The sequence below is a fragment of the Marmota flaviventris genome, chromosome 5, assembly GCF_047511675.1.
Source record: "Marmota flaviventris isolate mMarFla1 chromosome 5, mMarFla1.hap1, whole genome shotgun sequence".
Lineage (NCBI taxonomy): Eukaryota > Metazoa > Chordata > Mammalia > Rodentia > Sciuridae > Marmota > Marmota flaviventris.
The window spans coordinates 31,165,166-31,182,486 of record NC_092502.1 but is presented as its reverse complement, the minus strand read 5'-3'; the positions used below and the strand labels follow the sequence as shown (position 1 = coordinate 31,182,486).

The 17,321-nt window shown below is 37.3% G+C and overlaps 1 protein-coding gene and 1 non-coding gene across 2 annotated transcripts in view; both read right to left on the bottom strand.

Annotated features, from left to right (window-relative positions):
• Positions 1 to 17,321, bottom strand: part of Sar1b (secretion associated Ras related GTPase 1B) — a 30,093-nt gene that overhangs the window by 11,957 nt on the left and 815 nt on the right. The window contains exons 2-3 of the mRNA XM_027949660.2: positions 7,033 to 7,108; positions 3,322 to 3,441 (exon numbers count right to left, since the gene is read on the bottom strand). Coding sequence (XP_027805461.1) covers positions 3,322 to 3,441; positions 7,033 to 7,090 — 178 coding nt within the window. The 5' untranslated portion in view covers positions 7,091 to 7,108. The remainder of the gene's footprint in view (positions 1 to 3,321; positions 3,442 to 7,032; positions 7,109 to 17,321) is intronic.
• Trnav-gac (transfer RNA valine (anticodon GAC)) lies at positions 4,324 to 4,399 on the bottom strand. Its single transcript has one exon. It is a non-coding gene; the product is annotated as a tRNA-Val (tRNA).

Genomic DNA, 17,321 nt, shown 5'->3' with positions numbered 1-17,321 from the left:
ACTCTTCGTTCTGTTTTTTTTTTTTTTTAAAGTCCTGGTTTAATTAAGATACAGAACACTGTTAAAACATCCCAGAAAAGTCCCCTATTGTCTCCTCCCAGTTAATTACCAGCTCCACCCCCCAGAAACAAACATTAATCTGAATTCTATCACCATAGGTTAGTTTTGCCTGTTCTCAAATATGAGATAAATATACAGCAGGTAACTTTTGGTGATCAGCTTATTCTGTGTAGTATAATATGACTGAATGTAGTTTATTCCCTTTCTTGCTGAGTTGTATCCCACTGCATATTCATTCTTTTTTAAGTAGACATCTGAGGTGTTTCTAGTTTTTTGGCAACTACAAAATAAAGCTGGATTAAAGACTCCTGTATAAACTTTTTGGTAAATATGTCTTCATTTTTCCTGGATAAAACACCTAAAGTAGAATTGTTATATCACAGGATATATGTATGTTACCTTTTTTTTTTTTTTTGTGGTGCTGGGGATTGAACCCAGGGCCTTGTGCATGTAAGGCAAGCACTCTACCTACTGAACTATATCCCCAGCCCTCACATATATTCTTTATATATACATATATATATATTAAAAAAACACAATTTTTTAGTTGTAGTTGGATACAATACCTTTATTTTATTTATTTTTATGTGGTGCTGAGGATCGAACCCAGGGCCTTGCAGGTGCTAGGTGAGCACCCTACTGCTGAGCTCCAGCCCCTCACATATTCTTTTAATTAAAAAATGTGAGCTATAATTAATGTTAGCTGCAGCAAAGTGAAGACAGCATCTGTTTAGTGCCACTGTTGTATCCATAGCATTTAGAAAAATGTTTGGTTTTGAAGTAAGCACTCAATATTTGGTGAATAAATGAAAGACAGCAACATCAAAAAGTAAGAAAGCAACTTATACCACTCTAGAGGTAGGTCTCTTCCAATTCTGCTGTTTTTGCAATTTTATATATTAAATTTCACCATGATCATTTTCTCTAACAGTACTGTTCTTGTATCAGAATCTTATTTATCAAGCCCCCCCCTTCTAATATAAAAAAGATTTATCAATTTTATGAAATGTTCCTTTTCTAACCTAATAGTTTTATGGAAAAAAATAGTTTTGTTCTCTTCTCCTTCCTTAGTCATTTTTCACCCCCACTACAGGGGATTGAACAAGGGCACTCTACCACTGAGATACATTTTGAGTCTTTTTTATTTTGAGATAGATTCTCACTAGAGTTTGGCCTTAAATTTACTTCCTCAGTCTCCAGAACAGCTGGGATTATAGGTGGGTGTTACCACACTTGCTCTTTGAACATTTACTGAACAACTATTATCTGCTTTTTGGTCTAGTTTTCAATTTTATACTCCTTATTAAAGCTACACTGGCTCTGATATGTGACTTCTAACACACAATAAGGCAGGGAGAGAAGAGAAGTTCATTAGATTACACAAAAGAGAATGAAAGGAAAGAAGGAGGGATGAGAATAGGAAAGACAGTAGAATGAATTGGACATAACTTTCCTACATTCATATATAAATACACGACCAGTGTAACTCCACATCATGTACAACCATAAGAATGGGAAGTTACACTCCATGTATGTATAACATGACAGAAACAAACTGTCATGTATATCTAAAGAGAACAAGTTTAAACATACACACACACATATATATACACAAAACAAAAATTAAAAAAAAATAAATAAAGCTACACCAGGCTGGGATTACAGCTCAGTGTTAGAGCACTTGCCTAGTATGTGCAAGGACCTGGGTTCCATTGCTGGCACCACAATAAATAAATACACTCCTTAATCCATCATTAATCTTTTTTTTCCCCCCAGGGCTGAGGACCAGACTCAGGGCCTTGCGTGTGCTAGGCAAGTGCTCTGCCACTGAGCTAAATCCCCCAACCCCACATCATTAATCTTGTATTATCTTTCTTTAAACATTGTACCTACCTGATTTATAATCTTTCACTAGCAAAAGTAAGGTCACAGGTATGTATAAATTCATTTTAGGCCGGGCATGATGGCATACACCTATAATCTCAGTGGCTCAAGAGGCTAAGGCAGGAGGATCACAAGTTCAAAACTAGCCTCAGCAACTTAGCAAGGCCCTAAGCAATCCAGAAAGACCCTGTCTCCACATAAAAAAGGGTTGAGGATGTGGGTCAATGGTTAAATGTCCCTGGGTTCTATCCTGAGTATCCCCTACCCCAAATCATTTTAACATTAGCTTTACTTTCTAAAACATACTCATTGGGGCTGGAGATGTGGCTCAAGCGGTAGCGCACTCGCCTAGCATGCGTGAGGCCCAGGTTCGATCCTCAGCACCACATACAAACAAAGATGTTGTGTCCGCCGAATACTAAAAAATAAATATTCAAAATATTCTCTCTCTCTCTAACATATGTAACTGTTTAAAAAAAAAAAACATACTCATTATATAAACTTATTTCAGGATGGTATGAATTAAGTAATTTACAGGATGATTACTAATGTCTTTCTAAAAGAAAATAGGAAAGTATTTTAAAAATTGCTTTACAATTTTCTTTTTTTTTTTAATATTTTTAGTTGTAGATGGACATAATAACTTTATTATTTATTTTTATGTGGTGGTGAGGATTGAACCCAGTGCCTCATACATGCTAGGCAAGTGCTCTACCACCGAGCCACAACCCCAGCCCCTGCTTTACAATTTTCTACATCAGTACATGCCCTGTTTTTTGGCATAATTCTATAGTGTGTATTTTTAAAATATTTATTTATATCGTGGCACCAGGGATTAAACTAGGGGCCTGGTGCATGCTAGCCATTTGCTGTACTTCTGAGCTACATCCTTAGCCTCCGTCAGCCTCACATCCTTTAGCATGGGTGTATATTAGATATTGTTGACATTTTCAGGAATTAAAAAAATAACTGAGTAACAAGTTGAGCGTTACCAGCAATGTATAAAACCATAAACTATCTACTGAGCAAGTGATTAAAATAGTTTGGTTTTAAAATACATTAGAAATTCAGGCTATGTAAACAAGATAATCACGACTATATACTGATCATGTCATAATCTCTGAGAATTTTTTTAAGTTTTTTAGCTAGAAAAGGAAGTAGTAATAGATAAAATAGTATGAGTATTATTTGAAGACCTAAATATATTCCTTGGAAGCTAGGTAATTTATTATTTATTATACTATTTTAGGAACAGTTCACACAAACTGATCATAATATATCCATCAAAAACAAACAAAAACAAATCCCTTTTGGTTAGTGCATATGACTCAGCATCACTTTAATCAAGTATTATGTCAGATGGGGGAATATACTTACTGGGATGTAAGGTTGGGACATGTTGTCCAAGTCTGTCATCTTTTAGCATGTGTAGCAATGTTGTTTTTCCCGCATTATCCAGTCCAAGAAATACCAATTTACCGGTTTTCTTATATAATCCTATAGATTAAAAGCTCTGATTACTCAAAGTGATATTGACATAGATTATCCAAATGACTTTAAATTTTGCCTGAATAAGCATGAATTTCTAAATTTATTTTCAGGGCTGGGGATGTGGCTCAAGCGGTAGTGCGCTCGCCTGGCATGCATGCGGCCCGGGTTCGATCCTCAGCACCACATACAAACAAAGATGTTGTGTCTGCCGAAAACTAAAAAAATAAATATTAAAACAAAATTCTTGCACTCTCTCTCTCTCTTTTTAAAAAAAATTAATTTATTTTCAGTCTTAACAGAACTATTTTACATCTATTCATGATTTGGGACTTCAAATAATTAAAAAACTAAACTTGACAACAGTTGGTGAAATATTTGTATTTCCTAAACATATCTGCAATAGTAAAAAGCTGATACATTCACAATTTAGGGGTAAAATCTGTGTTCTCTATTAGAAAAACACTGAAAAAAATAGTTGATATCATGTATTTATAAAGCTAGACTGAGGAAAAAAATGTTTGTTTGTTTTTGTTATCGGGGATTAAACCCAAAGGAACCCTAATACTGAGCTATATCCCCAGCCCTTTTTATTTATTTATTTAAGTTGTAGATGGATACAATCTTTATTTATTTATTTTTATGTGGTGCTGAGGATCAAACCCAGTGCCTCATGTGTGTGAGGCAGGCACTCTACCACTGAGCTACAACACCAGACCAGCCCTTTTTATTTTTTATTTTGAGAGAGGGTCTTACTAAGTTGCTTAGGGCCTCACTAAATTGCTGAGGCTGGCCTTGAACTTGCAATTCTCCTGCCTCAGCCTCCCCAGTTGCTGGGATTATAGGTGTGTACCACCCTACCCAGCAAGGATAATTTTTTTTTTTTTTTTTTGCTGGTCCTGGGAATTGAACCCAGGGCCTTGTGCATGTCAGGCAAGCACTCTACCAACTGAGCTATATCCCCAGCCTGAAGGAAATTTTTAAATAAAGTTTTGTTTTGTTTAAAATTCTGGGGATGGAGCATTCTATCTCTGAGCTATATCCCCAGCACTTTTAAAATTTATTTATTTATTTAAATTTATTTATTTGGTACCAAGAATTGAACCCTGAGCCATGTCCCCAGCCCTTTTTTAAAATAATTTTTTTGGTAGTTGTGTATGGACAGAATGCCTTTATTTTATTATTTATTTTTATGTGGTGCTAAGGATTGAACCGGGTGTCTCAATCTGCCACTGAGCTACAGCCCCAGCCCCCAGCTCTTTTTTTTTTTTTTTTTTTAAAAAGACAGTGAGAGAGACAGAGAGAGAGAGTGAGAGAGAATTTTTTTTTTTTTTAATATTTATTTTTTAGTTTTCGGCGGGCACAACATCTTTGTTTGTATGTGGTGCTGAGGATCGAACCTGGGCCGCACGCATGCCGGGTGAGCGTGCTACCGCTTGAGCCACATCCCCAGCCCCCCAGCTCTTTTTATATATTTTTTTATTTTGAGACAAGATCTGGCTACATTACTTAGGGCCTTGATAAGTTACTGAGGCTAGCTTTGAACTTGTGATCCTCCTCTCAGCCTCTGGGGCCACTGGAATTACAGGTCTGTGCCACCATGTCCAACTCAGTCCTTTTAAAAAAAAAAAAATTAAATTTTTTCATTTGGGGCCAAGGTCTTACTAAATTGCTGAAGTTGGACTTTAACATTTGATCTTGTCTCAGCATTTCAAGTCATTGGAATTACAGTCCTGTGTCACCATGACTGATTAAAAACAGATTTTTTTTCATGAATGAAAACAAGTATTTTTGGTGAAAAAATAACAGTGAGCATTCTTTCAGCTAAAAAGTTAAGAGGTTAATTGTTGAATTTAATTTAACTTACTAAATTAGACTAAACTGTTGATCATAGGATTATATAAAACTAAGCTATAACAACAGAAACAAAAATCCCAAGTATATAATCTTAGACATATCAATGAGGCAATGATAAATTTATAAATGCTGAAAATGCAGCATTGACCAATTTATAGTAGACTGACATTTAAAAGCTAAATATTGAACTTCATTCCTTTTTTGCTAGTACTGGGGATCAAACCCAGAGCCTCACACATGCTAGGCAACCATTCCACCATTGAACAACATCTCCAGCTCTGTTTTATTTTGGAATAAGGTCTTGATAAACTGCCCAGCCTGGCCTTGAATTGGTGATCCTCCTGCCTGAACCTCCTGAGCAGCTGGGATTACAGGTGTGTACCACCATGTCTGGCCTTAACTTTACTTTTTAAAATCAAATTTTGAGGCTGGGACTTAAACCCAGGGCCTCACACAGTCCAAGCATATACTTTACCACTAAGCTATACCCTCAACCTTCAACTTTCTTAGGTGCTTAGTTTTTTAACCCCATAGAATTGCAAGAGAACACAGGACTTATCTTTACTCATGGCAGAAGCTCAAAAAAATATTTACTCAATTAATAAATGAGGTTTTTAGGATATTAAGCACTTATGGTTTTTCTTTCTTTTTTTTCTTATATTCTGCTTTCCCCTTTAATTTTTTAAAATATTTTTTTATTTGTTATAATTAGTTACACATGACAATAGAATGCATTTTGACACATCATACTCAAATGGAGGCTTATGGTTTTTCTTGTGCATTTGTGTGTGTTATGTGTGTGGTACTGGGGACTGAGCCCAGGGTACACTACCACTGAGCTACATCCCCAGACCTTTTTATTTTTTTATTTTGAGAAAAAGTATCACTAAATTGCCAAGGCTGACCTCAAACTTATGATAGTCCTGCCTCAGCCTCTTGAGTAGATAGATTACAGATGTGCAATCCACTACAAAATTTATTTCCTTTGTCAAGAAAATGTTCATGGAAGAAGAAATATTTATATAGGAGATATAATTCTGTAAGCACTGTGACCTGTCTGAAACTATGCCATGAAATCCAGTTCAAAAGATTGATGATTACAGAGAGACTAAATGCAGGGTAAAATTTGAAAATCAGGAGACTGGCAATATCTTCAAATGTTTGTTAATTATTCCAATAATAAAGCCATATATATATATATCAACAGAAGTTAATTTGGCCAGGCACAGTGGTGCATACCTATAATCCCAGCTATTAGGAGGCTAAGGCAGGAGAATTGCAAGTTTGAGACTAGCAGAGGCAACAAAAAATCTAAAGGGCTGGGGATATAGCTCAGTGGTAAATTGTCTCTGATTCAATCCCTAGTTTGGCGGGGTGGGGTGGGGGAAGGGGTAAAGGGATGAATAATTAATATGATTGTTATGATTTTAAACCTTGCATTCTTGCTGGGCATTATATGCCTATAATCCCAGCTGCCTGGGCAGCTGAGGCAGGAGGATCACAAACTCAAGGCCAGCCTGAACAATTTAGCAATGCCCTGTCTCAAACATAAAAAGGGCTGGGGAGGTAGCTCTGTGGTAAAACATCACTGGATTCACCTACAGTACCACAAAAAATAAATAAGCAAAAAAGCTTGCATTCTTAACTACTGGCTTATATATAAAAAGGCTCTATGCAAATAAGCATACTTATATATAAACAGATTAAATGGGATAACTATGGAGAACAAAGGGCAGCCATTACCTAAAAACTGTAGTACACTGCTGAACCCACTGTAAATCCAATCGAATATGAAGGACATATCCGAATCTTACAGGGTCTGAAAAAGAGTTTTGAATTTAGTAATCAACATTATATACCAACATTCATTAAACACTAACACCAACTTTGAATAAATAATACTACAACAATCTTACTATAAAGAGTTAAGCACTATTATCCAGGCCCCCATAACTTAATAGATACTGACACATAAAAAAGGAAAATGTCATTATAATACTAAGTAGAGAATGTTCTATGTCCATCTAAGTAACAAAATGAAAGAGAATTAACAACAATCTGAACTAAAAAGAAAGGGGCAAAAAGGCACACAGTTCATGGCAGTATAAAATAGTACCAATTTTTTCTTCTTTTTCTAGAGGAGAGGGGTGGTACTAAGGATTGAACCCAGGATCAGTCTACAACTGAGTTACATAACCAACCTTCTTTTCTTTTCCTTCCTTCCTTCCTTCTTTTCTTTCTTGATAGGGTCTTGCTATATTGCCATGCTGGGGACTGAACCCAGGGTACTCTACCACTGAACTCTCATCCTCCTGCCTGGCCTTGAGTTGCTAGATTATAGGTGTGTGCCACAGTCCCTGGCTTAGTGTAAATCTTTTTCTTTTATTTTTCTTTCTAAAAAATTTTTTTCTTTTTTCTTTCGGTACTGGGGATTGAACCCAGGGGGGCTTTGTCACTGAGCTACAACCCCAGCCCTTTATAATTTTTTATTTTGAGACAGGATCTCACTAAGTTACTTAGGGCCTACCCAAGTTGCTGAGGCTGGTCTTGAACTTGCAATCCTCCTATTTCAGCCTCCTAAATTACTGGGATTATAAGAGTGTGCCATCGTGCCTGGTAGTACAAATCTTTTTCAAAACCAATTTGGCAATGTATCTGTTGATATCATTTGATCCAAGAATTCTTTATAAATTATCCTAAACGTAGAGAATCTTTATGCATAAATATACTCTTCATTAGTGTTATTTAAGAAAAATTTTGGAGCCAGGTATGGTGGTATATACCTATAATCTCAGCAACTTGTGAGGGTGAGACAGAAAGATCAAAAGTTAAAGGCCAACCTCAGCAAATTAGCAAGGCCCTCAGCAACTTTGGTGAGACCCTATTTCAAAATAAAAAACATAAAGGACTGGGGATGTAGCTCAGTGGTAAAGCACCCCTGGGTTAAATCCCCAGTACCAAAAAAAAAAAAAAAAATTGGAGATAATCTATGTTCAGTAAGTTAAATAAATTATAGTATATACAGTCATGGGACATTTACTACATCCTTGTAGTGGGTATTGGGGGGAGAAAGGAGGAAGAGCAGAGAGAAAAGAAAGAGGATATTTTTGTTTGTTTGTTTTGTCCTGAAGCCTTTTTCTTTTTTTTTTTCAATTGCTTTTATTTTTTAAATACATGATAGTGGAATGCATCACAAGTCTTATTACACATATAGAACACAATTTTGTACATAAAGTATGTTCACATCAATTCCTGTCTTCATACATGCACTTTGGATAATGATGTTCATCACATTCCACAATCATTGCTAATCCCCTGCCCCCTCCCTTTCCTTCCCACCCCTCTGCCCTATCTAGAGTTCTTCTATTCCTCCATGCTCCCTCTCCCTACCCCACTATGAGTCAGTCACCTTATATCAGAGAAAATATTCGCCATTTGTTTTTTTGGGGATTGGCTAACTTCACTTAGCATTATCTTCTCCGATGCCAGCCATTTACCTGCAAATGCCATAACTTTATTCTCTTTTATTGCTAAGTAATATTCCATTGTGTATATACACATTTTTTAATCCATTCATTTATTGAAAGGTATCTGGGTTGGTTCCATAGTTTAGCTATTGTGAATTGTGCTGCTATAAACATTGATATGGCTGTGTCCAAGAAAGAGGATATTTTTATAAGAAGGTTGTGGTAATGAAAAAAGTCTGATTATACCTGTGTGGAATAAAGACCCTTTTTTTGTTGTTTTTTAAATAGCAAGTGGTGCTAAGTGGTAAATTTCTTGCCTGTTATCTTTCTGTATTTTTCAAATTTTAATCATATTGCTCAATGCTAAAATTTTTTTAAATCATAGAAAATAAAATATAGTTTAGTTCATTATTTACTTAACAGATTTGATAAACTAATAGAGTAATATGGGAAATATGAGAAAAAGCCTCTTGAGAGAAGAAGGATCACACATATAAAAATATAAAAAAGGTCAACAAAGTTCATTTTTCAGATAGGAATAAAAGAACAGGCCCGAAACTTGGGTCAAGTTCAAAATTTTTCAAGGGTGTGCTTTCTTTATCATTCTTTAGACAAGTATGACACACACACACACTATTTAATATGTTTTTTATATCTGTATATAAAAAAGAGAGAAACCAATCTTGCTTTTTAAAAATATTTTTAGCTATAGATGGACACAATATCTTTATTTATATTTTTATGTGGTGCTGAGAATCTAACCCAGTGCCTCACACATGCTAGGCAAGTGTTCTACCACTAAGCTACAACCTCAGCCCCCAAACCTGCTTCTTAAAAAAGAGAAATCAATCCTGCTTCTTATGTTTCTACTCAAAGCCCTATGTCCACAATTCTACAGAGGGCAACAAAGTGCAGTTAAGGAAAGCCTTCTGGGATAATAGTTAGCCTGAGTCTTAAAGATTAAGTAGGAATTTGCTAGAAGGTTGTGAAGAACTTACAGTGTACAGAGGTGTGAAACTGAATAGGTAAAGGTCAAAGGTCAAGTATGGTTGGGTGACACGATTGTGATAGGGTTGAACAGAGAGTAAAAATCAATGGGTGCTAACTAGTGAGACAGGAGCCAGAGTAATAGGAACCACTGAGTCAAGAACTTTTTTGTCACCAGGTATGGTGGCATGCACCTGCAGTCTCAGCTTCTCAGAAGGCTTAGGTAGCAATGTCTGAGCCCAGGAGTTTAAGGCCAGCTTGGGAAACAGAGTGAGACTCTATCTCCTAAAAAAAAAAAAAAAGTGGCAGGGTGGGGGCGATGGAGATGTAATTCAGTGGTAGAGTACTTGACTAATATGCATAAGGTTTTGGGTTCTAGCCTAAGTACATCAAAAATAATCCTTAGGGAAACTTTGATATATACCACAATGGAACATTACTCAGCATTAAAAGAGAATAAAATCATGGCATTTGCAGGTAAATGGATGGAGTTGGAGAATATAATGCTAAGTAAGGCAAGCCAATCCCAAAAAACCAAAGGCCGAATGTTTTCTTTGAGGATGTTGACTCATAATGGCCATGGGGGGAGGATAGGAGGAATGGAGGAACTTTAGATAGGGCAAAGAGGAGGGAGTGGAAGGGAGGGGGCAAGCAGGTAGGAATGATGGTGGAATGAGTTAGACATCATTACCCTAAGTTCATGTATGAAGACATGAATGGTGTGAAAATACTTTGTGTACAATCAGTGACTTGAAAAATTGTGTTCTATATGTGTAATATGAAATGAATTGCATTCTGCCATCATGTATAACAAATTGGAATAAATACATAATTTAAAAAAATAATCCTTACATAACATTCCTGACAACCATCTTTTTTTTGGGGGGTGGCACCAGGGACTAAACCCAGGAGCACTTAACCACTGAGCAACATCCCCAGTCCTATTTTTTGTATTTTATTTAAAGACACAGTCTCACTGAGTTGCTGAGGCTGGCTTTGAACTCTCAATCTTCCTGCCTTACCTCCCGAGCCGAGCTGCTAGGATTATAGACATGCACACTCCAGCTCCCAGCCTTTTTATATTTTATTAGAGACAGGGTCTCGCTGAGTTGCTTAGGGCCTTGCTAAGTTGCTGAGGCTGGTTTTGAACTCACAATCCTTCTGTCTCAGCTTCTCACTTCAGCCTCCCAAGCTGCTCAGATTACAGGTATTCACCAACACAACCAGTTCTAACTACCACCTTCATCTCAAAATGTGTCTCTAGCCATCTTTTTTGAGGGGAAAGTACTGGGGATTGAACTCAGGTGCACTCAGCCACTGAGCCACATCCCCAGCCCTATTTTGTATTTTATTTAGAAACGGGTCTCACTGAGTTGCTGTTGCTGAGGTTGGCTTTGAACTCACAATCCTCCTGTCTCAGCCTCCCTAGCCACTAGGATTACAGGCGAGCGCCACTGGCTCTATCCATCTGTACACTGTCTCCAGAATGGCTTTACCAAAATTTTATCTTGGACTTGACTTGTTATGTTGTCAGGGTGACCATAACTATCAGTCTGCTGAAGAGACTCTCAGCTCATACCTATTATATCTCTGTAATTTTTAATAGTGCTTCCGTCACTCAGAAAGGCCCCTGTTTAGGTGATAAATTATTTGGCCACCTAAATTATGCAGTGGATGAAGAGCCACCAGTGGTGTTTTTTTTTTTTTTGGTGTGTATGTGTATTAACCTTTTTTCTTTAAATCTATTTATGTATTTATTTATATGTGGTGCTGAGAATTAAACCTAGTGCCTCACAAATACTAGGCAAGTACTCTACCACTGAGCTAAAACCACAGCCCCCACCACCAGTGTTTTGGTTTTTCTCCTGCTGGAGACCGAACTCAGGGGCACTTTATCACTGAGCAACTTCCTCAGCCATTTTTTTAAATAGATTTTTAAAAAATATTTATTTACCTTTATTTACTTATAGGTGTACACAATATCTTCATTTTATTTTATGTGATGATCAAACCCAGAGGATCAAACCCAGAGCTTCACCTATGAGCCACAACCCTAGCCCTTCCTCAGCCATTTTTATTTTTATTTTGAGACAGGGTCTTGCTATATTGATAAAGGGCTTGTCAAATTGCTGAGGCTGGCCTGAACTTATGACCCTCCTGCCTCAGCCTCCCAAATTGGGGATTACAGGTTTGTGCCACCTTGTTTGGTCCACTAGGGGTTTTTTATTTTTATTTTTAAAATATTTTTTAAATTGTAGATGGACACAATACCTTTTTTTAATTTTTTTTTTTTTTAGAGAGAGAGAGAAAATTTTTTAATATTTATTTTTTAGTTTTCGGCGGAGACAACGTATTTGTTTGTATGTGGTGCTAAGGATCGAACCCGGGGCCACATGCGTGCCAGGCAAGCGCACTACCGCTTGAGCCACATCCCCAGCCATGGACACAATGCCTTTATTTTATTTATTTATTTTTATGTGGTGCTGAGGATCGAACCCAGTGCCTCACACATGCCAGACAAGTGGCTAGTACTGAGCTGCAACCAGCTCATAATGATTCAATCAAACTGCTAGTCTACTACTCCAGAAATTCTACTATTTGCCTTTTAGCTACTGATCCAAGCTTATCTTATATATGTCCCTTTTTGTGGCTTTCCCTAGATCAAAGTAAACTTCTTGCCATTCACTGCAGGGGACTCAAACTTTGCCACCTTAAAACCTCTGCCCATTCTCCTTCTCAACATCAGAATGTTCTTCTACCATCTCTGCCTGTAATCCTTCTCCTTAAATACCAGACAAAATGCTATGGAAGAAATAAGGTCTCACTACAGATAGTCTTTAAGGGACAGATGGGAGTGGAAGAACCAATGTAACCCATAAAGACTGGAAGAATTAGAAAAGACAATGATGAAAATGGAGGAAAAAAATTAGTGACCTTAAGTACAGCTGCAGAGAGGTCATAGCTGGCTTTGGTGAGGAGGAGCCAATTGTTGAGAGCATGAGCAGCCTGCAGTGGAACAGTGGTTTAAGACAACTTGTAGCTAGTACTTAAAGCAAAGCAAGGCTTATTTATGATGCATATACTTTATGTTCTTCAACAAGTTACAAGTTTCTTTCAAAATATCTCTCAAGGTATTGTAAAGATCAGATGAGACAATATGCACAAAGTAAGCCTGGCTGATGTTATTATTGAAAAGTAAACAAGAACTTCTCATTCACCTAACTGAAAAAGTTAATTGGAAGAGGCAGTGGGAGAGAGATTCCCTTTTCAAAAATTTGAATGGGGGGCTGGGGTTGTGGCTCAGTGGTAGAGCACTCGCCTAGCATGTACAAGGCCCTGGGTTCCATCTCAGCACCACATAAAAATAAAAAAAAATAAAGGTATTGTGTCCAACTACAACTAAAAAATAAACATTAAAAAAAAGTTTGAATGAAATGAATGAGATTTTCTCAAGGATGGGTGAGGCTTCAGTATGATGATAAGGGAAGAGAAGGAACTACTGGGAAAGGAGAGATTAAGAGGGAAAAAAATTAAACTAAAAGGAAGGGACAAAGTCTGAAGAGGAGCTTGAACTGAGAGGTATCTCTTCCTCTAAGAGCACAAGGAAGAAATACCAGGAAATCTGTGAAGGTGGCAGGAATCTGACTCCAAAAGGAAAGGGTGTAGAGAAATTTTGAACAGAGCAAGCATCAGAATACCCACTGTGAGGAATAAACAAATCAAGTTAAATGATTGCTAAAGAGCTTGGGATATAGCTCAGTGGTAGAGTGTGCATGTGTAAGGCACTGGGTTCAATTCCTGGAATGGTGTGGTGGTTGGTGGATATTGCTAAAGAGATCTAAGGGCTGGGGTGGACTTGAAAAGCAAACATTCAAACAGTGCCAATCAACACTAATTTTTGACCCTTGACCCCCCAACCAGCAATGCTTGGCTTTAGACACCGGAGATTAGGGACTTTCAGGATTGGGATGAAAAAGGACAAGACTTGAAAAGTACTGATCAAAGGTACTGAAGTGATCTGATCAGAAGTCCAGGCTGAGTGAATAAAGGTGTATAGTCACTAGTATATAGGGGGGATGGTGGTGATGCTTCTCACAAAACAGAACCAGGAAAATAGGGAGAAAGTCTGTAAGCCAAAACAAAGGTGTAGTTGAGATTAGATGAGAGGTGAAGGTTGGGCCAGAATTATACCAGTAAAATGAAGAATATGGGATTCAAGAATTCAAGAGAAGTTTAGGTCTGGGTGATGGCAAGCTCCAAGGTCTGGCTCTGACTTGGACAGATAAAGAGAAGCCAGACTAGAGGGTACAATGTCCACAGTGACAGGCAGTGGAATCATCTAGAAGAGTAGAGGGCACTGCTATAGAAAGACAAAGTCCTCAAAGGAAATAATGGTTGGTAGGTGAAGAATGATTAAAAAAAAAAAAAGGACTTTTTGCATAAGAATGGTATCAATTTGTTGTTGTAAAACTTGACCCACACAGAAATAACATAATAACATAGAGAAACTCTACTTCCAAAGAGACGTTTATAATTCTCTTGTGATTTATAACAACCTTAAAACAAACTAAAAATTATTAGAAATGGAATTATTTTTGTTGTTGTTTAAATAGAAGTAAGAATATCCAACTAAGAATAAAAGTTACTTAGCTCCAGATACCTGAGCCCTGAGAACAGGTTATACAACACCATGAACACACTATTAAGACATGTGAAGAGCAAAGGTCAAGAACAAGGAAACATATACACGTCAGCAGGTTTATTTATTCCATGAACACCAAACAGGAAAAGGCCCTAGGCAGATTAAAAAGTGATCTACTTAAGTAACATGAAAATCAGTGCAAAGGCTATAATGGAACAGAACTTCTCAGATTACAAAAAAACTTTGTTCCATTAAATGTTTATGGACAACTCCCTTTACATGGAATTTCTAAAGCAGGCCAAACCTTAGACTAAGTAGATTAGTGGTTGTCAGTCTGGGAAATGGGAAAGTGGGGAGCCATTGCTAATGGGTTTCTTGAGGTAATTAAAATGTTTTGGATTAGTGGTGATATTTGTACAACACTAGACTATACTAACAACACTGAACTGAACACTTTAAAAGGGTAAACTTTATGGTATGACACTGTAGATCAATAAAGCCGTTAAGTAAAAAAAAGGAAAAATTTTAAAATTTACATGAACATTTTATATTTATTACTCATTTATATGAATAATTAAGCAAAATCATTTTGATAATTTTATTTTTCCTTTGTGGTGCTGTGGATCCAACTCAGAGCCTCATGCATGCTAGGCAAGTGGTCTACCATTCAGCTATATTCCCAGTCTGGTATGAACTTTAATATGATTACAGAATCAATTCATTAATAATTTTGGGATGAAAATCACAGTAGAGTCAAAGTGAAATAAAGACAATATCTGTCCTAGAATAAAAACTATTTGTATTTGGCCAGGTGTGGTGCCTACAATCCCAGCAATTTGGGATGCCGAAGTAGCAGGATCACCAGCCTCAGCAACTTAGCAAGGCCCTAAGCAACTTAACGAGACCATGTCTCAAAATAAAAAATAAAAAGGGCTGGGATATGGCTCAGTGGTAAAGTGCCTCTGGGTTCAATCCGAAGTACCAAAAACAAAACTATTTAGATTTAGAATGTCTCTTTCAAGGTCTTGGGGTGGTAGAACATGTGCCCACTATGTGTGAGACCCTGGATTTTGTCTCCAGCACCACCAAAAAAGAAAAAGGAAAGAAGAAAAAAAAAAAAAAAAAAAAACAAAGGAGACAAAAAGAGATAAAATGCACCATTTTAATACTATTGTTTCATTCTAGGAAAGCCAATCAGTCTTCCTGAGCCCTTTGCCTTTAGTATATATATAATAGGAATATCACTTGCCTCACAATATTGTTAAGATTGATGAGATGTGATAATACAAATGATTATTATAGAGGCACAGATGGATTTAGCTCATTCAGACTTACTTAATTGCCGGGCACAGTGGTGCATGCCTGTAATCCTAGCAACTTGGGAGGCTAAGGCAGGAAGATCTTGAGTTCAAAGCCAGCCTCAGGGGCTGGGGATGTGGCTCAAGTGGTAACGCATGCGCGGGGCGCTGGGTTCGATCCTCAGGACCACATAAAAATAAAATAAAGATGTTGTGTCCACCGAAAACTAAAAAATAAATATTAAAAAAATTCTCTCTTCAAAAAAAAAGCCAGCCTCAGCAATTAAGGTGCTAAGCAACTGTGTCTATTTTATTTAGACACAGAGTGAGACCCTATGTCTAAATAAAATACAAAAAATAGGGCTGGGGATGTGGCTCAGTGGGTAAATGCTCCTGAGTTAATCCCTAGTACTCCCACCCCCCCCCAAAAAAAAGATACAAGAAAGAGAAATCTTAGCCTGGTGCCATGGCACATACCTATAATCTGAGAGACTTGGGAGGCTAAGGTAGGAGGATTTCAAGTACCATGCCATTGACAGCAACTTAGTGAGGCCCTGTCTTGGGGAGAAGAAAAAGCACGGGCAAAGCACCCATGGGTTTGATCTCCAGTAGAGAGAGAGAGAGAGAGAGAGAGAGAGAACTTTCAACACTGTGATTCACTGTGATTATTTGCTTGGTAATATTCTGCTGAGAAATTAAATAATTTAAAGAGTTTTAGTCAATTGTGTACTTAAAGAAAGGGGTGGAGAAATGATGAATCATTACTATAGAATTCTAGTTTGTAAGCTTGAAATGATGTGGCTGTGATTTCAATTTGTGATAGACTAATCTTTTGTGTCAAGTTTTGCTTGAATTACTACTCTAGCACAATAGTACAAGGCAAAAGAAGGTTAAAATGCACCATATTTAAACTGCTAACCTTCATAATTACACAGCTTCTCTAACATTTATGAAACAAAGACACTTTCCTTTTCTGCAAACTCAGAAACTGCCAATGAACATCTTAAATTTTTTTTTCTTGAGATAGGGTTTTGCTATGATGCCAGGCTGGCCTCCAACTCCTAGGCTCAACTGATCCTCCCATCTCAGCTTCCTGAGTTCCTAGTCATACAGGCCCAAGCCACCTAGCTTGGTTGCCTCTGAATTTTTAAAGTTCAAAATATCCTGGTGACAAACACAAATCTACTTAAAGATACAACAGTAAATACATACTGTTCTTCTATACTGGCACCACTAATTACTAACAAATTGTAAATCTTCCTTTATTCATCATCTGAAAAAGAGATGATACCACTACTTTCCTTGGCAGACTATTCCAGCCCCTTACACATAGTTGAAAGTAAATAAATGTTCTTTTTCCTTTCTCATCTGCTACAATGCCACTTATATCCCTCATTTTCCCCCTCCCCACTCAAAGGGGACTGAACCTAGGCATATTTTACCCCTGAGCCATATCCCCAGTCCTTTTTATTTTTTTTATTTTGAGACAGGGTCTTGCTAAATTGCTGAGGCTGGCCTGGAACCCATAATCCTCCTGTCTCAGTCTCCCAAGTAGTTGGGATTACAGGTTTCTGACACCACGTATGGTTCATTCAAGGTGACTTGAGGGATTCTTAACCGATATTTTATCATTCAACG